The sequence below is a fragment of the Rhyacophila brunnea genome, unplaced genomic scaffold (genome assembly GCF_057557595.1).
Source record: "Rhyacophila brunnea isolate RB1 unplaced genomic scaffold, BYU_Rbru_1.0 scaffold_10, whole genome shotgun sequence".
In the NCBI taxonomy this organism is placed as follows: domain Eukaryota; kingdom Metazoa; phylum Arthropoda; class Insecta; order Trichoptera; family Rhyacophilidae; genus Rhyacophila; species Rhyacophila brunnea.
This window is the reverse complement of record NW_028232752.1, coordinates 44,220,605-44,242,362: the sequence shown is the minus strand read 5'-3', so window position 1 is coordinate 44,242,362 and position 21,758 is coordinate 44,220,605. Positions and strand designations below refer to the sequence as shown.

The following is a 21,758-nucleotide window of genomic DNA, read 5'->3' as shown; positions in this document are numbered from 1 at the left end:
TAATATTGCTTTTCCCTCTCACGCGTTTTTTTGTTGCAATTTACTCATCTTGGGACCCAGGTCTTTCATTCAAGCAATTACCTAGCTAGGTGAAATATATTTCACATAATTTCAAGTAAGTATATATGTACTTACTTGAAATTTAATAATGCATATCAATTAATTTGTTTTAAAAATTAAAGTAATTAGATATGGTCTCAATATTGAAGCTCGATTTGATATAAATAAAAAGAATTTCAAGTTAAACACATTTATATTTATATAAAAATCGATTTTTTTAAATTAATTATAAAAAAATATTTAAACTATTAATTAGTCAATTGCAATAAAGAAAACTTAAACTAAATTTTAATAATAAATATAACCATAAAATTATATGTAATAATAAGATGAGACCCTTTAACAAATTCACATTGTATAACATTTTTTTTTAATTGTAAGTTTATCTTTGACTTGAAATAAAAAATATTTTTCTTTTTAATGTTTTCATATAGGTACATAATATTTATTGTACGAGTAAATTATCAAAAAAATGTCTCAAATTTCAAGGTTAGTATTTTTTCGCTAGGTGCCTCTGGTAGGTAAATACTTCGCTTTAAGAAAGAGATAAATAGTGCACACCAAAGTTTGTCAATACACTTATTTGGTTTCATTGAACTAAGAATACAAACTGTAGATGGTGCCTGCTCTACCTACACTAAGTAGATAACCTATTATTGATTACTTAATTAAAACACTTATATACGTAAATTCTTAATAAATTAAATTAATGTACATATTTTATAATTTTGTCACATGTTGTCTCTTGTAGCACTACACTCCTCTTGCGACGTGTCTAAGATTTACGAGGCAATTAATCTAAATATTAATAATGTCAATGAATTTTCGATGAAAATATAAAAATAAATTGTTTTTCAGATTTATTTTTATTTCTTCAAATTATGGAAAACTACTTCCTAAAAGACGTTTGAAGTGATAAATCAATGTTTAAAATGAATATAAATTCATTCAAATATTGAAAATTAAGTAAGCTATTGAATACAAGACTGCCCGCAATAAATATTTTAAATATAAATAGTAATATGTATACAACAGGTGTTTATGTAGAAGATTGTGTTAAACATATTTATGGACATACATAATGCGATACTTATTAGTGTTACGGTTATTTATAGCATAACTAGAAATAGATATACTCAGCGATCGAAATAGACAATTTTACGAACTGGAACCCTCGATAATTTTCCAAAATCTTAAGAAAAATAAGTGTGTTAGATGTTTTAATTACATACTTAGGTACCTAACTCAGATGGTCAAATTATTTTTTCACGATATGGAGCGATAATCTTGTGGATTTCATAAACGGAAGCTGCGCTCCGGTGCACTCCGACCATTACGAGCACTGGGCGGAATAAAGTAATATAGTAAGAATAAAGAAATAAAAAAATATGTCTTATGATGTCGCAAAAAGTTATTAACACTGAAATGGCCATTTTTTCCAGAAAAGATTACAGGCATCTGCAACTATGAATCCCCTTATTACAATGTAAGTAGGTAGCGTCAATTTTCAAGTACATATTACTTATTTGTAGTTTTAAAATAAACATCATGTGTTATTAATTATCAACAATTGTTTTATGGATAAAAAATATTATTAATGGATATTATAGTTTATGAAATGTGATATGTACAATTTAAACAAAGGTAACTAACTCAAACTGTGTGATATACCTATATAATACAAACTGTTTGGTAGAACCGAGTCAAAATGTCTGTGGTATTATTTTCCGACCATGTCCGATCCTAATAGGATCATAATATGGGCCTCCACAGAGTAGAGGTTTGTATTAATAGATTTTGTTTTTTACGAGAAATGGATGTCAGCCACTTGCTCAACCTGATAGGTCCATACCCTGACTCACACACAAATTTAAAAACAATATGTGTACTTGCCAAACCCAGGATTCGAACCTGAGACCCACGGCATGATAGTCCAACGCTTAACACCGTGGGTGTATTATTATGAGAATCAAATGGTTTGAACAGATTTGAAAAATACGTACGTTCGTGCATAGTACTATAAATACAAATTAATATAAAAGATTTATAACAACGTTGTCTAATTATAACAGGGTACACAACTAGTTTAATGGGGGGGGGGGGGGCTGAAGAGCTCGATATTCAAATATAATTTAGTATAAAAAGGACCTCGGCGTCGTAAGTACGTTAATTTAAATCGATCTTTTCGCAAAAATCACTAATCATCGGAGATTTTATTTCAAGAAACATTATTATTATTATTGATATTGTCTGCCGCTGAACATTATTATTTTTTATAAACACCTGCAAGATGTACGCCGATCATAAAACAGGTCTGTCAAAATAATATTATGAATTCATATTTTTAAAATGTTAATTTCATCATAGTTTTTAATCAAACCTGTGCAAGTACGTACTGATAACTTGGGTGGATTTTGTAGCAAACATACTACTGATATATATACGGGTATATTATTATTATAACCCAATACAAATTGAACATAGGTTGATACTCAAATACTATTATAGTATGTTTATGATTTCGAGAAAATAATACGATGGTATAATTAATCCATATCAATTATTTGAAAACATTACATTCGCACTTTGCAAGATAACATCAAAATGTGTATATACTTATCTAAATGACGAACGACATTCATGAGTGAGCACGGTTGAAAGCTTGGAAATGTGTTTTTTTCTATTTAAAAATCTTTTAATTGTAAAATATAACTAGTAAAAAATACTGTTTGTTTCTACGAATAAAAAAAGACAGGAAGGAAGATGTGTAAAAATCACGGCAATCAGAAAGGTCGGCAAATATGGCCGACAATGCGTGATACACAAACATAAAATACACAAAATTACAAACACATTCGAAGTTTGCCGCACACGTACAGACCACGTGATATTTGTTTACGCAAAATCGTCGCTTTTCAAAATGGCGAATTTGATTGCCAGATTTTACTGCGATGAATCAGTATGTTCCTTCTTGTCTTTTTTTATTCGTAGGTTTGTTTAATATGTACACCGAGAAATTAATTTCCATTTATAAAATCGTAAACGATTTTTACAGAAGAGTTTTGGAATATAATGCAACCAAAACTGGAAAAATTCTATCATGGGTGTTGACTTCCTGAATTAGTTAACCCCAGGTCCATGCCACTACGTGAACCACAGTGGATATTAAGCCATTTCACACTGGCAACCTCATTAAATTTTACGATACTTACCATAATTGCTTAAGAAATTTTACGATAATCATCATAATTATCGTAAAATCTAACGAAGTTGCCAGTGTGGACCCGGCATTAGATGCACAAAACTTAAATAATATATATTATAAATAAAAATTTAAAATTATAAATATTTATGATTTATGTCTTCGACAGCCCTGATGAAATATGAGTCGGATCGAGTCATAGAGAAAATTTATTGACAAAAACAACTTTGACACGACCTTTTTATATTAACTAGTAGACCAGATATTATGGACCACATGTTAAAAAATCATATTTTCAATTCTCAATGCCAATTCTGTAGAACGTCCCCTTATTATAATATAGTAATCACCACAAAATAATATATAAGGCGGTAATATTTTACGCTACTGGTTCCATTACACAAAATGTGTAATGTATAATATAGATACATACCAAATGATTTTATTGAAAATTAACTATCATCTGCGACTTCGGTCGCGTGATATATGGAAATAAAAGTAGACAGATATATACTGCTTTCGATGAAAAGCTAAGCTTTTCCCACCAAACATAGTCACACTTTCTTTTTTGTCACTATTTTGGAACATATTTTTCATCCGCGGAGGAATAAAAAAAAACATGTAAATTTGTAGTAAATATAATATTATTATTGATTAATTTAATAAAAAGCAAATTTTTTAGTACTTTTTCCACTTTATGTGTGTTATAACATATTGAAATGTTAGTATAAATGATTTTTGCTTTATTTTTTGTTTTGAGTTACGTTAATAATTTTAGAATATTTTGTGTAGTGTCGTCATTAATGGTGTACCTACCTAGTAAGAAATATTAATATCCAATCTCATTAATTTAAATTTAATTGATAGTGCTATTGGACGGAAAGTGCTTTGTATTGGTAGATTATTTGTGTCGTCTTTATGATTTTGTTTTGGTAAATACCTGTTTCATAAATATTATTCAGTTGAAAATGTCCCTCTGAGGTGGATGAAACCGGTCCAAATTTATTAAATAATTAATGTGGAATAAGTACTAAATTTTTTTACGTTTCATTAAATTAATCAATAATACAATGCAGGTCTACCATGAATTGACAGTTAACACAATAAAAGAAAGTAAATATATTAAATGTTCCCCTATAAATATTTGTAAATAGTCTTATTCAATATTCGCTTGTTAATATAATATATATATATATCTTGATCGAAATTAAGCATTATGATAAAATCAATAGTGTAATTTGGGATACTTTTGCAATGTATGACACTTAGATTAAAAAATAGAAGATACCTACATAACAAAACATTGTATTGAGTTGAGAGGATAAATATTTGCAACTGAATATGTACGAGAACATAAAAATTTGATTTTATTAAGCAATCTTTATGGATAAAGAGACATACCTGGTTTTGCCATAAATAGTTACTTTAAGTATAATTATCTATTATACGGGTGCTAGATATGGATATACTCAGTTAAATATTTATGATAAATGGATTTAAAAGTGTATTGTTCGTAATGCATAATGTTGTCGCATTGTATTCAGGTGGGCTATTTGCATTCTATTAGATAAATATTTTGCAAATAATTATGATAATAAATTGTACCTACAATTATTATTGAAATAGGCTAACTATTTGATTTCTTAATCCCACACTATTATTGTGGTTTGATTTTATAATAGAATTATTGCAAACATTTGTCGTTCATTTATAAACATTAATTTACGCAACATAATCCGTAAAAATATAAATTTATTATGAATAGTTTCCATCTGAAAATAAGATGTTTTTGAGATATTGGATGGCTCTAGTAGTTTGTGCACACGGCACTTTTCATCCGGAAGCTCGGCAAAATATATTTATGTGATTTTCTCAAAGTCTGGATGTTTGTGATTACATCACTTTTATTATTTAACTACGATACTGTTTCACTGTCATACCGTCATTTTGTCTCATGGCATGGAATTGAAAAGAATATAATATATTCCATTTTATATATATAAGTGGCATGCGGTGACTTTTGCTTGTAGGGATGCTGTTGAAACAAGTCATATTATCTTACTCACTATTATTTGCTCCATATTATTATCTGCTTTGAAGGTAAACATGTGCATATTGCATATTTGCGGGCGGTTGATAAAGTAAAATGAGGTATCCACTGCGATATTTGATAAAACGTAATACAATATATACCTAGTTTGTTTACATTTTATCGATTACTTATGGGAATGCTTCTCATCTACAGTATCAATGGCCTGCATGCCACTGTTGTATATATATATATATATATATATAAAAAACAATATGATTGACGTCTTTACATATTTTTTTGCTCAATTAATCAAAACATACGTAAATCGAAAATTTTAGTTAAATATGTCAATGGTTTCACACATTAAACATCTTTATACACATAATATTTAATATTACTTATTAAGTTCACTAAATGGAATACAATAACTATATTGAACTTAACCAAATAGACGACAAACATTGTAAACATTTTTGTAACGTTTTTCATATACCTTTACTATTTATATATCAAAATATAATCATGCTTCTGCTAACAGTGAATATTGTCTGTATGGCATTAAAAAATCATAGATTTAATTAAATGAGATTTATTGGTAAATAATTAAAGATGTTTCCGTCAAACTAAAAAGCGCTAGTTGTTTTCTTTCTGCACCCACGATGTGGTGGTTCTGTGTTCTAATTTGAGGAGTTGCGAGGGCGAGAAGGCCGTTCTGATTCTCTTGGGCTTTCTGAAGGGCTGCAGGAGGAAACCGGGAATGTCGGGTCATGGAAAACGTCCAGAAATCAATGAGTTGAGTATTTGCTGATGGTCGGCTGAAAGGATAAACGAGATTACTCATCAAACATCTGACGACTTTGCCACAATGGTCATGAATATTAATTTTAGAGTCATAAATTTTACTAATGTCTACTTTGTAAAAAAAAAATAAGTCTCACTTAAATAAAATGTAATACATATTTAATACCAAACACTGTCATTATATTTTAACTAACAATATTTATTATCTTACTAATATTATGTATGCGGTAACAGCTTTAGATAGGTATGTGAAATCTTGAAATATACGTATATCAGTTATGATCCCTTATTCAGACTTCCCTTAATTAGCGTAGATACTTCATTGCAAGAACATTCAAGGCATTAGGGCCCAGTTGGACAAGGGGCCCTAAATTTAAGTACACTAGTGATAAATCGTACGGAAATCTGATAAAAAAGGAATGCTAAAAAAGATCCTTCGACATCGATATAAACTTTCTTTAAAACCTTCTTCTTAAAAAATAGTTCTTGAGATTGGATTTTTGAGATTTGTTGACACTAAGGGGGCACTTGTATAATTTTTGTAAAGGGGCCTATCTATGCCAGTGCCTCCCTTTAGAACTTTACAATTCTACCGAGCTATTCCGTGTTCTCCAATGACATGTTACCGTTCAGTTTTTCAACGTTGTTAAAGAGATCTGCAAGTTGAAACCTTACTCTTTCGGTCAGGTACCAATCGCCCATCTTCATCAGAATGTTAAATCTTCTACCCATGATTGGTTCAAATGTAGACCCAATATTAGCTTGAGTCATTTTGATAAGCCATGGTGCTGAATATGAGGAAGGTAGATTCGATGTATTCCCTTTATCTAGACTTAGAGATATCCTGTAATGGGAATTTGTCCAAAGGCTTTGGTACAGTTTATTTGCGAGCTCATTCCATTCTAACCAATTACCTACGTCCCGTGGGGTTAGATTTATGCATTCAGTTTACCGATTATGGATTATACCTTAACATTGTTTATTTGATTTTTTATTTAGTGAAATTTTTTATTATCTAATTTAAGATTATAATTCCCAATACATTATCTAGTTCTGTAGATTATTACGAGTAATAATAAATTAATACGCTTACTCAATGTATTACTAATGAGTATTTATTGTATCAACAAAGGGAAACAAACATTTCAAATATTCAAAAATTGTTTTTATACTTTATCTATTATTAGTATGTAATACGGTTTTTACTTATTTTATTGTAATTAATTTATTATATAATCGAAAACTAACTATATTCGTTGGCATTGTAGTCATAGTGGCTGAAAGTTCCGAAATGCTAAAGTCGGGTCGCAAAAGACGACTCAAATGGAACAGTACAAAACTTAAATCAATAAGAATTTAGATTCAAATTCCATCAAATACCCATGGTCAATATCATTCATTTTTGAATTTTAATGATTTTTATTGCATTCATTCGTTCAAGATTTTGAGTACAATTTAAGTGTAAAATGGTTAGGGGCTACATTTTGACGTTAATGGCAATACTTTACCTAGTACGTCACTAAGGCCATCCGCTCACGTAGAAACTAAAATCTGACGAACTGGTTGGTGATGGAACTCATAAACTAGCTAGTGACTGATGCTTCGCGCACGGAGCTACTGAAACCTAATAATCTCATAACCTCAAACTGTCAAACCCATTGTTTTTCCTACTTCATTCTAAGATTTTTTCATTATATCTTTACGGGAATATTTTGGCAGCCTGTAATTATACAGGATGGAACATTTCTCAACATCTGCCCCATATTTTAAATTAAAAATCGGTTCGCCCATCTTTAATTTTTGACGACTTGACTTGTTATTGCTTATTTAGTTCGGTTCAGCGCTCCCAATTTTGGTAAGAAAATATGATTTTTCATCGAATCTACTGATATTGTCACCACTGTTTTATGGGTGACTGGAAACTGAAAGCCTGGGAGACTACCATGTCGTGTCTCTTCGGTTTCGGTCACGGACGCTTTGAAACTGACAAATTCCAGTCTTGCCGTCAGCGAGCCGCCATTGAAATACGTTAGCTAGATACTTGAGTTTCAGTCTCATCGTTTTTGAGTATTCACGTGAGCGGATGGCCTTAGTCAGCGCCATCTTTAGATAAATAAAGCCTAAGCATATCTTTTTGCATAATCAACGAGTGGTCCACTGTTCAGCTGTTAAAATCAGATCCCAGATTACTTGACATATTGATTCGCCCTTTCTCGTTTCAAATTGAATTATTAAAAAATTCTCAAATAAAATATATTAACTATCAGTATTATTATTTATAAATAATATACATTCCTGTTATTCATCAGCTGTCAAAGTCAGACTAGTCCTTCACACAAAAACCGGTAGTAATATCGATTTCCAAAAAATATGTAGCATTGATCTATGCATTACATTTGTAGAAGGTGTGTTAATGCTAGTGTATTATTTATCATAGAGCATTATATATAACAATGACAGGCAATGACAGGTCAACAATAGACAACAACGGGAGGAGCAGATAAGGCAGGACCTCTCGTCATGAATGTATCGGCTTTCTACTTGAGTCAGCAATGCCTCAGTTCAAGTATTCCGGAATCCACTGCTCTCTATTTCTTTTGAAAAAAATAGCTTTCTATGTTTTTTTGTTGTTATTTCTATTTTGTAAAATGATAGGATAATTTAATCGATAAAAGTTTAAATAGCTTGGGATGCTTAGTATCAGGAAATTAATGTTTTTACTTACCCATTATTTAGGCGGAGCTTTATAATGTTTCGATAAAAAAAGCCCAAGATTAAAGGGGCAGATAAGTTAAAAAGCGTAATGGCATTATACTACGGGCGGTGTGTAGTGATGAAAACAATCTTAATTTTAATTCACTTTCTCCGATAGACAACGTGAAAGAAAATAAAAATTCATTTACCTATAATGACTCGCTTAGCAACTTGGCAAGTATCAAAAATAAAACCGATAGTGTTGCCTTGGATCACCCACGAATACAGAAATCAAGTTTCATTATGTAATTTCAACATCGGTACCGTGAACTAGATATTAGGGCTACCATACGGTATTAAAAAAATATTGAGAATTATTTTGTTTAAAGATTTATAAATATTTAAAAAAATATATTTATTCATTGATAAGTTGTAAATGACTCATTCGTCTGAATTTAAGTTGTGTTAAGAGATTAGAGAAATGTAAATATTACAAATTATTATATTCTACGCCCTTACACCATGTAGAAAATTGACCGCACGAAACAGATTTTACAGGAACGTTTTCATTCACTCGTTTGGTGAACGCAAAATACCAAAATGATAATTTTTTAAATCCAACCTTGAGATAATCGGTGAATTATTTTTAACCTTATTTTTATCTATAAATTAATAATTATTAATCATTGAGGTTGTCTACAATTATTATTACTGTCGAAAATTAGGTGTAACATAATATTATCTAGAGTTAATATTGGGCCTCACATCTTTTCACTTGTTCACAAACAAATCTTTAAAACCAACCTCGGATACCTACTGTTGTTTTTGACCAAGTGGAACTGTTTTGTTCTCTTGCCTCTTTTAAATTAAGTTACTCCACAACTTACCACTCATTATAATTGGATAACTGTATTTTTAATTCAATTTTTTTAATATTACCTGTCCTCTCTTAATTTAAATTAAAGTATATTGCGGACCTTTTCATAACTGTATTTACTATTTGATTTAATTGTCCTTTCTGTGTTTGCCTGTTTTTGGGATTAATTAAATATTTGAGATTATTAAACTCAATTGAAATAGTAACAATACTGTATTTGTATTTTTATCCATTTATTAATAATGGAGTAATCACACAGTAAACAATCAAATGATAAAAAATCTTGAGATGAAAATGAACATCCGTTTTTCATCGCCCGACATTATTTTCCGCGGTGGTAAATTTTCCAACAACCAAATATTCAAGTTTATATAAAAACGTTAACTTTTCTGATGGAATTTAAGCTCCGGGGCACATTGGGTAGAAACGAATGAACAAACAATATTAATGTAAAACTTTAAAATGTTTGTTTGAAATTTGTATAGTTATACACCTAATATAAATAGCATGCAAAACCGTTTAGATGCGTACGTAAAAAAGGTTAATATCTTGTAACAACACATCGCACGTGTTTTTCTCACTTCTACATAGCCATGAAGGATACCATCGATTTACCATATTAGAAAAATAAATTTGAAGTGTACACGGTATTTAAAACTTGTGTTATAGCAATCGGGAATGTTCATTGGGTGGCGTATTGGTATTCAACAGTATGCAGCCAATCAGGTGTCAACTGATTAGTATGAAGAGGTTTTCAACCAATGAGATAATAATGCAGGTAACCTCAAATGAAAGGTGGTCAATGTACGATTAGCTAAGTCCACATTTAGTCACTCCATCACCCACTTCCTCTTCAACTTTAAAATTCTGGTTTTACACCGAGAAGTTTTGTGCATGCGCAGAGGAGATGAATCCGTTTTACTGTCTACATTCGTTCGTCACAGCTTTCACTTCGTGAAGTCATAGATAATATTATACCTGCGCTTCAGTTTGTTCGTATATGCTTTATGGGTTATATCCCATAATGCGCAATGTACCATATACTCCTCAATAAAATTCGTTGTCATCATTTCAGTCGACATTTTGCAAAAAAATCGTAAAATTTCAATACTAATATGCATTCAATAGGATCAACTATTCTTAACATCGACTACCAATAGACGAAAATAAATATTTTATTGATAGCAACTGCACGAACAACCCTTATCTTACCAAAAAAATACAAAGCTGCTGTGGTGTTGAACAGAAATCCAAACCGGTCGGATAGCAGTGCGCTAGTACTTTCATCACAAAATGGCGGCCATTTTTGGCTTGGCTATTATAACGGCACATCCATGGGCGCAGTAAAAAATCAAACCTAACACAAAATAGAGTTGCTACTTCGTAACTTAGCTACTAACTACTACTAAGCTCTAGGAAGAAAATGATGCAATGTATTCTAAAAATATTTTTTACATGTATAATCTATTTATTTTTTTATTACTACAAATTAATACAAGTGACTATAATTTGATCTAATTGTATGCGACGCAATCAGGCAGAGAGGAGTAGGATCAGTGTAATAAACAGTGCAAAAAATGGTTCAAAGTTATAAAAAATATCTTCTACAATGTGTTATTTTCACTGAAATTTGGTTGACGATTTTGATACCATAAGTGAGACATCTACTTATTGGTTCTGTACTACGTTGGAATACCTACATAAAGAAAATTCCAACAAATTAAAAAAAGATAGATTAGACTGCCAATGTTTCTGTGATAATCAAAATAATTTTAATTAAATTCATCCCTTTGACACTGTAAAACAAATTGAAAATAACAGTCTTTTAGATCAAATATTTTGCACAAAATATTAATGCTAATTTTCAATAGAATACTTTAAAAGCCGGAGAAGGAATGTTATTATTAGTGTATTAAAATAATTAAAGCTGAGAAATTTCTTTTGATTGAAACGCCGGATTAATTTGCTAAACATTTTGTCTGTAGCAGATTACGGAGAAATTGTTTTGGTTTTTGTATTATTTTAATGAATGTGAACGTAGTAAAAAAATCAATGACCACACATGACAGAAATGAAACCTCTTGTTTTTCTTTCCATGTTGATAATTTTAAACATCGTCATCGCCGATGAAGGCACGGAATTTTCATCATCGATATAAGCCATTACCTACACCTGCACTACGGCAGGCATTAGGTACACATTCAATCTGGATTGTGATCATTGATAAACTGACTATATAATGATCCAGATTGAACATGTAATACCTGTTGTGTTTTACGCTTAAAACATTACCTACTCAACGGTTACAATATAATAGGTATTAGTGACATATTGATATACTTAAAAGACAACATCGATAACACCGCAGTCAATGATAAGTGTATATTTGTACAAAAATGTATGATGTACAAATTTCAGTATCAACAACCGATTTAGGTTTGCGTATTGTTGCAATTTCTATGAGAGTCGAGCGATTTGTGTGGTTGGTCGGTCGAATCAAAATTAATACTTTGGACGCGGAAGACGCACACGGCGCGTAATGACCAGGCGGCCGATCGATGTAATTAACGTGCATTTTAAAGGGGGCAATTAAAATCTCATTATCTCTTCAGCAGCGACAGCGTTAAAGCAATCCATTTTGGTCACATCGCCAACCTTTATCCACCTTGTTCAATACTCATAAGAGGTATTCTCATTTTGTATACCTTTCACGACTTCAGTTGTGCATTTAGTAGCTTAATAATTGGCAGTCAATTGAAAGATTTGTGATTTGAGACTAACCGTGGCCTACCGTGGTTTGTGTAGTTTTTCGTTACACATAATATTATGTCGGATTCACTCTACTGCAAATATTACTATGTGGCTTACTCAAAAATCATTTAAAAATGTGTTCTAAAGTTTTGCTATAAAAATCAATAACCTTGATCTTTTGAACTGATGATTATTTCGTAAAAGTACAGATCATTAGTGATAAATGCATTCATTTTTTTCTGACTGCGTAAAAAATTCAATAGATTTTTTTGTATGCATTCACCTACTTTATAGTAAAAGTTCAATGTCCAATGGTTAATTAAGGACATGCAAATAATACATCTTTTTATGTATACTTATTATCGTTTCAGTTTTTTTTTCGTATGGCTGGAATTGAAAAAAAATCTCACAATATTATAATTGTCATCACTCATCAGTGATCACCAATGTATAAAAAATCTAAACATTAGGTATGTTCTAAGCTGTAATAGGTTTTTTACATGTTCATAAAAAGATATTACCATTTGCTGACCCCAGACGGTAATGCAAAAAACCAGTTTTCAAACGGCCTACAGAGTACACATAGGTAGGTAGTACTTACTATTTGTAGCTAATCACTTTCTTTGCGTTTTAGTTTATAATTAATATGCGTATATTAATTTTGATTGCAAATCGTGATTTTGTTTTGGTTTGTTTTCAATATCACGATAAAGATTACAATTACAATGAATCATGATTTGATATCGTTAGCTTTATAGTTGTTGAAATTTTTAAATTTAATTAGAACTGTTTGTCAATGTTTTTTTATATACCGTGACGTTGACTGTGATTTTACGGCTTTTAAATTTTTATCAGTAATGTTTGATTTTAAATATTTTTTTAGAGAATATATTTGTTCAAATAATTTTCATATATCGAAGCGTAATCTGTATCTCTAATTATGTGTGCAGTATATTTTTATATATGTATGTACTATTAACGATCGATCGTTCGAAGCTTTGGCGGCGTAAAACACATGCCTACATAAAAAGTAGACATGTACACAGTGAAGATATTCATTAATAAGGTTTACATAATTCTTTTCAAATCAAAGATATATAGAACGGTTGGTTGTAGGCACGCTTTCCTTTACCCACACCGCTAGTATTTGACCACTTTACTTACTCGTGCTGAATGGTTGCAAGTGCGTTATTTTCGAGAAGTTTTATCATAAATCGTAATCTTGAGATATTGAGATGAAATTGTACCATTACTGTAGTATATTAGCGGTACACGTTTGGTGAATATTGGTGCAGCAGTTTTTGAGTTATAGCGGAACATACAGATAAAAATTGAAGACAATATTACACTTTTTATTAACTTTTTGAGGAAATACATTCCTTGTATTGTATTAAATCACATCTCAATAATTAAAGTATCGCAAAGATCTTCCCATTTTGTTATAAAGATTCCTTATTTAAAAATATAATAATTATAGTAATTTTAATGCTTTTTTTTAAAGACGAAAGTAGCATATTTGTTATCCCTGCTAATAAGTAAATCTCTATGTATATACGCATTATATGAAAAATATTATATTGGTTGCTACTATTATATACATGCTGATGCTTTTTTTTAAATTTTGTTTCAGACGCTAAAAACTGATCTGGAAAAAACCTGAAGATCCCGACCCAAGAAGAAAGAACGAAAATATATTAAACAATGATTCGGAAAAAAATTAACAAGTTTTAATAAGTTTAATTTAATATTTCGAAGTGTATATTCTGTGATAAAATTAAAATAATATTTTAAAATAATAATATATAATACACTAATACAATTCTTGTCTCGACTAATTAATTATTAAAGAACAAAAAGTCATAATTAGATAAAAATGTCATTTAAATTGATAGTTTTGTTTTGCCTGTCTTTCGAGGCTTCAGCATTTGAAATTAGTTTGAACACTTTGACGGGGGTCGATAATAGTCAGGTAAGAAAATATTTTTTATTAATCTACATACTAAAATATTTATTTATTATTTTTGTATTTAATACCTATAAATAGTTTTAAAAATAAGCCCGTTCATAGAACAGCAATACTGTTGAAACCCATTTATTGCACTTTGGACCGTGGTATTTCACGTTTTTATTATTAAAATAATATATACATATTTACTTACTATGCGAGAAATTTACCGACAGATTACTAAAGATAAAATTTAATGCAATATTTTAAATCCACTTTAATCGAACCTAATTGTGTAAAATCGATAATAGCAAACCCTTTAAAATTTGAGCAATTACGAGTATCGTCACTTACTATTAAATAATGCAATTTTATAGAGTAAAATTATATTTTTCCTCTCTTATATACCTACACAATACAAGTTATTTTTCTATTATCTTTCTTATAATTTATAAATGAGCTCCTTTTCTTGGCTGACCACTATTAATCATCGATTTTATCAGATCCATTATTTTACGTCAAAATACTTGCCACCCTTACCCGCCCGTATATTTAACAATAGCTTTACATAAGCTTTACAAATAACATTTTCTCCTAGTATCGAATATACCCGAGGCACACAACAAAATTTAGATAATTGCAAAGGAAGCATAGTAATATTATGTAAGTACATAATCTAAATGACAGTGTGTCCAACAATCTGAAAATTTTTCAGTAAATATTGATATTCGAAAAAAGAATTATTTTTAAAGTCGTCGTTCTAATTTTTTTTGAGAAAAAAGTCATAAGTTTTTCGTTTCACAAGATATTCATAATAATGACTTCTTCAAAGTATTCTTTTATCTACATACGCATTATACATTTTATTAAGTATATGATGTTAACTTAACAGCACTATTCGGTAAAACATTCATTTAAGCCTGCAATTGATTCTACTCGTAAATCGCATTTTGGGATGTGTATTTGTGAATTGTGGCGATATATATTATGTTTAATGATTTATTTAGTATATTATTATTATGTAAGACTAGAACTTCATTTTTTGTCATTTCCCGCACAGAAAGTGGGTTTTTAAGTTATACTGCAACTTATAATACATTATATATTGTCTTATAATAATGTTCCTTGTAATGGTTTCGTAACAAAATTCTTAGGCTATTGTTTCAGCAAACCAACATTTTAAATATTCATTGCAGGCTCCCGTATTACCATGAAAACAATATGGCATGTTTACTAAACAAAAAGAAATACTACAGATAGCACGAAAAATATTTTCACCAACAAAAATAAATTTTAATTGCATAATCTTTGACTTATTAATGAACACAGCATATGAACATTAAAAAAGCCCTTCTAAACGAGCCTGTTCAACGAAATTTTATTATTGTGGGCAGTACTGTAACAATTTTAATAGTGACATAATTTTAAACAACTTTTGCAATTGAAAAAATTAACAATGATTGGGTATAATTTATTACAAAGTAGTCTTATTACACAATGTTGATTTCAATGAATTGCAAAATAGATGCACAAATGCAATATATTTCAACACGGCAATAAAAAAGTCGCTTTGCATTTTTCAATGAACTAAAAGCTGTAGAGGTTTATAGATACTTAATTATAATGCTTTGAAATTTCGAAATAACTTTACACAAAAAATAAAGTAAGGATTAATGTATTTGCTTCTAGTACGTAAAAATATATTAGTATAATAATATTTTATTACTCAAGTAGTTTGTTCATAGATTTCATGAACTAAACACGAAGTTGTTTTGAACATAATATTATGAATTTTGGATTTTTTATTTATTTATATTTTAGCTTTGTTTTAAACAAGCATAATTTCCGAACTAACACAATGAAGGTAATATGATCATAATTTATATTTAAACTACTAAAATTTATATTTTGACCACTTAAAAATAAGTTAATTCTTTCAATTAAAGACATTTCGGATAAGTTCATTGGCATATTATTTATATTTTTCTCATTTCTCTGTAACTCAGGGATTTATAACATTTTTTGTATCTATAGAATTCTAGATTTTTATTATATTTTTATTGAACACTTAAAATAACCGAGTGGCTTAATATAATGTCGTGGATCCAAGGTTATAATCCTGGGTCTGGAAAATATTATAAATATTGTTTTTCAATTTGTGTTTCGAGTCAGATGGTCCTAATAGGTTGAGAAAGTGGCTTACATATTTGACGAAGGTAAACGACCATCTACCCTGTCATCATCCTCATGCTTGAGGATCATGATCATTCTCTAATAGGTACTACATTAGTTAGGTGAATTCATTCACTTGGTTACTCCACAGTCCACCCCCTATCAGTGATATCCCTCTGGTGATTTTATTATCCTCTCCAGGTTTTATCATGCGGTAGTGAGGCATTGGTTATGTGTTCTGTCCAGGATGCACTCTGTACCTTCTTGTCGCCAGTACCACATTTCGAATACGTCGAACATTTTCATTTTCATGGCTCCTAATGTCCATACATGAAAATGGAAAACACCAAAAGCTGCACCAGTCATATATATTTTTTTCTTTTGATATAATCTCTATATTTATTCAGGTCAGTCAGGTCATAGTAGTTTTGGCCATTGTCGCTCTACGTCGTGCCTGGAAATACCACGCACTTACGAGGTTTTGATAATATACATAATTTTTTTGAACAGACCTGCTTTATCTACGAGCATAAGATTAATTTTAATGATATTTAACGGCAGTTTAGACGATTATAGTAAGCGAAAAAAATAATAATATACACCTAGACAGTGATAAATAGTAGTTTCAAAAATAAAAACAAAACATAATATCATATTGATTTTAATTATACAATTTTAGATAGGTAACTTTAGATCATTTTTGGGATAGATTATAGCTGACGATGACCATATTTTATTGGTGGAATAATGGGTATATTGATTTTACCTTTGGAATCTAATTCTACATGCCGAACTGTTGAAAGTTTCCATCCAGAATCAACACAAGAGTTTTATTCTGAAACTTGGTTCATGCTGAACCAAGTTGGCACCTATTTTAGCTTTGTTTTGAATTTATTACCATCTAAGCAGTTTAAACCTAAACAAAATCTGTGGTTTCTTTTTTGTTTTTCATTTCAAAATAAATTCTCTGTCAAAATTCAACCTTATTAAACTTAAACTCTTCTCTAAATCTTTTTATTTAAATAGGGCCTTTTATCTTTGTGTCTACGATAATCTTTTCGATTGACGATGTTTTCGCGGGATTCGTAAAAATGATATACGATTTTCTCAATAAAGGACAAAACTGGATTTTTTTCAAAATAGATTCCTCTAACTAAACTACGCCAAGGCTTAGATCATGGATATATGGTCAGCGTAGATATATAGCCCGAAACATCGTCATAAAATAACCCCATTATTATAGAATTAACAAAAAAATATTTAAAAACCTATATTACCTTCAGTTTATATTAAATACGATTTTTGTGAAAACGTATCTAATCGATTATTCACATTTATCCAAATTTTCACGCTTAATAGGTACCAAGCTCATACAAAGTTTAATGTTGATTTTAAACAAAATCATTTCCCGGTATTATTTAAGGGGGGACATGCTCAGCGTAGGTCAAAATGGAGCTTTTGTTCTATTTTCAAAGCATGATCCTGGACATACCTTAAACGTTGTAGATAATCTATTTATATAATTTTGAAGCCTTATTATCCTTTATATTTATTTTAAACATTTGATGACTGCATAAAGTATTTTTATTACATAAAATAGTATTATTTTAAACCTCTCGCTCTAATGTTTTAGAATATAGTCATATTTCAGTACATAAATGTGCAGTGGTGTTAAGATTTTTTACATTTATTAATTTTTAAACGCATTTATAAAACCATCAGTATAATTTATATCGACATTATTATAGTGAAATATTTACGATAAAAAATTATATTGATAATTTCTGTGATCTCAAATTTGACAAAAATTAGATTAAAATTATTACCTAACCGATTTTTTTTTAAACAGTACATGTTCAAACACGCGCGTTTACATCATTTTACTCCCTACTTTAATTATAGTTTGTCAATTTATGGCTACGGCCGTATGTTGTAGCTTAACCACTGGGGAATGCCAAAAGAAATGGCGTATTTCAATAAAACACTACCTTATTCTTAGGTCAATAATTATTATAAAGCAATCATTATTCGTAGGATGTCTATCACACTTGAATGGTCAAAGACATAGCTAATAATTAGTATCTTTAGAATTATCTTCAAATGTGTTAATCTTGCCCATTTTTTGAATAATAAAATGCCTAATTCTTGTCAAATTTGGGATCACAGAGATTATCAATATATTTTTTTATCGTAAATATTTCACTATAATAATGTCGATATAAATTATACCTACTGATGGTTTTATAAATGCGTTTAAAAATTAATAAATGTAAAAAATCTTAACACCACTGCACAGTTATGTACTGAAATATTACTATATTCTAAAATATTAGAGTGAGAGGTTAAAAAGAATACTATTTTTATGTAATAAAAATACTTTATGCAGTCATCAAATGTTTAAAATAAATATAAAGGAAAATTAGGCTTCAAAATTATATACTTACAGAGATTATCTACAACGTTTAAGGTATGTCCAGTATCATGGTTTGAAAATAGAAAAAAAGCTCCATTTTGACCCACGCTGAGCACGTCTGCCCTTAAAGGATTAAATAGTTTCTCAAGCTGTTAGTTCATTACTTTATTAATTAATAAATAGATTACTTTGTGGGTATTATTTTTAGACCATTTCATATTGAAATTATTTTTATTAGTCTAGTTACACATTTAAAAAACACTTTATACGTTTATAGTATATTTTTAGCAAGCATCCTTTATTGTGGAGTCAATTAGTCGGGTCTTCAAGCAAAAATGATATACCTAGTATGTTATAATATAGGTATTTATATAATATAATCATCAAAAAAATGCAGTTTTCTTTCAAGCACTATTCAATCCTCTATCCAACGGTAGAACCTATTGTGCCTATTTAATTTTTCAAAGAAGTATAGTCTTATCGACTTCTAATGACATTTTGCGTAGGTATGTACTAGACCTAGAATATACTGTAGTAAAATCTTTACTGTAGTTTAGCCGTGGGTTGAAATTTATTATTTTTAACTTTTACATAGTATTCTACACTGTCAGACGTCAGTTCTATTAATGCTGTTTCAGCACTCTTAGGTGTTATTTTACCAAATTATCTCTACGTCTACGAAATAGTTTATTTACTATTTCATGGCTTTCTTCGGTGAGAATAAAATCATTGGATTCGATTATTTTAAAATTATATTTAAAATATACTACTGTCTAGTTCCAGGACAGGGATATAACTAATACAGACATATTATACTTATACTCAAATCACAGTGCTATTTCGTTCTTTTGAATAATGACCGTCCATTAATTTTCTTTGATATTCAAACAGACTGATGCGAATCCTTTGATTTATCAGGACATCAATCAAAGAGAATGTCAACTCTCTTTCATAATCGTGTCTTTCGCATTTCCTGTAGCCTTATACGTATCCGCAAGTGAAACTAAATATATCATTCCGTCACTTATTTGAATACGAACGTGACTCGAATCTGTATCATATCTGTATCACTGATATCGACGTACTGTACGGAATTAATGGCAACCATGTTTGAATATTTATGAGTACCATTTTAATGATATAGTTTCGGCGAATTCCGTAACTAATACGTCATACAAAACATCCTTCTGTATTAGGTGTTTAATTATAAAATATAGAGTATTAATAACGCAACTTAATATTATTATAATATCTATAAATAGTTCACTAGCTTCTCATATCGGTCAGTCACTCGTGGCTTAATATCGTAACTATATATATACTACAGTGTGAGTTTCGATAGTTTCGCACGAAAAAAACACAGTCGGAAGCATGTCAAACAGGAGAAAGTGATACAATAGACTTACCTGCGCATCTATTCTATACACAAGACTGCTATCAGCAGCTAACGAGGGTGGTTTTTCATATGTTTGTATCGAAGTATTATAATTATTACAATAAGTTAGCCGTCTAAACAGTCAAAACTGTCTCTCGCTCTAAAATTTAGCACACCAAATGAGGTGCTGTTAAAACATAACACTTTTTGTAACAATTACAACTTACAACTAACTTATATATAATACTAACTTATAGTGGCGCCGATAGCAGTCTTGTGTATAGAATAAATGCGCTGATGTGAGTAAAATTGACAATAATAATTATAATAATAATGACGTTTGCTCTGCCTAATTCCAGCGCACGAGAGAAAATAGTATGTACGCATATTCTTGGTTGAACACTAAACAGTTCCTTTATAATTTTATTTTTCGACCATGTCCGATCCTAATAGGATCATATGGGCCTCCACAGAGTAGAGGTTTATATTAACAGATTTTGTTTTTTACGAGAAATGGATGTCAGCCACTTGCTCAACCTATTAGGTCCATACCCTGACTCACACACAAATTGAAAAACAATATCTGTACTTGCCAGACCCAGGATTCGAACTTGAGACCCACGGCGTGATAGTCCAACGCTTATGCCGCGCGGCCACCGTGGGAGTTTATAATTTAATCTTTAAATTCTCCATTCCAAACGCACTTCCTCCGCTTTACTTTCTCCGAGGACTAACCAAAAACTATTAGAAATTCCAGATTCTTCAGTTCACTACAAACTATATAATATCAGAAATGTATCTTTGAAATAATGTCGATACTCGATAGCCATTACTTTATTTTGAATATCTGGCTTAATATTCTATTCATTTGTTGCTGTATTCAACGAGTTCATAGTCATCCCTTACAACTATTTTAATAAGGACCTTTTTAAAATTTATATGATATATAAATAGATAATCTTTTTAAGACTACAACAAGCCATGATGCCCAATGGTAGTAGTGTAATGAAATAGTTGTATGATTAGTAACTAATAGAAGAGAAACAAACTCAGGGTTTGAGAAAATCACTTACTTACATTATATTGTGACCTCATTGACCTCAGTAGTTTTTAATTGGTAGTTTTTGAATATTGAAATGATAATCAAATTGTGTTAATCTTAGGATATCGGCTTTTATATTTTAAATCAAGATATCAATTAAGTGCTCTAATTACAAACCTACGCCTGGATCACTCCCAATTTGATAAACACTTCAATATGTAAAAACTATTAGTTAATTTCGTTGTAATTAGAAAGGACGCCTGTTGTTTAATTAGTAAATCACATAGGCGAAAATCCAGTGGATACGGGTTCAAGTACCGTATGGTGTCTTTTTTATTTTTTTGATATGTATGTATCTGAGGTATTTTCAAATTATGTGTGTTCAATTACGTCG

The 21,758-nt window shown here is 30.1% G+C and overlaps 1 protein-coding gene across 2 annotated transcripts in view; it reads left to right on the top strand.

The window, feature by feature from the left end:
- Window positions 1-21,758, top strand: part of LOC147079247 (phospholipase B1, membrane-associated-like) — a 204,212-nt gene that overhangs the window by 56,158 nt on the left and 126,296 nt on the right. For both annotated transcript variants that reach the window (XM_085954866.1, XM_085954876.1), the window contains one exon: window positions 14,048-14,386. In XM_085954866.1, the coding sequence (XP_085810992.1) occupies window positions 14,291-14,386 (96 nt within the window). In that variant the 5' untranslated portion in view covers window positions 14,048-14,290. The remainder of the gene's footprint in view (window positions 1-14,047; window positions 14,387-21,758) is intronic.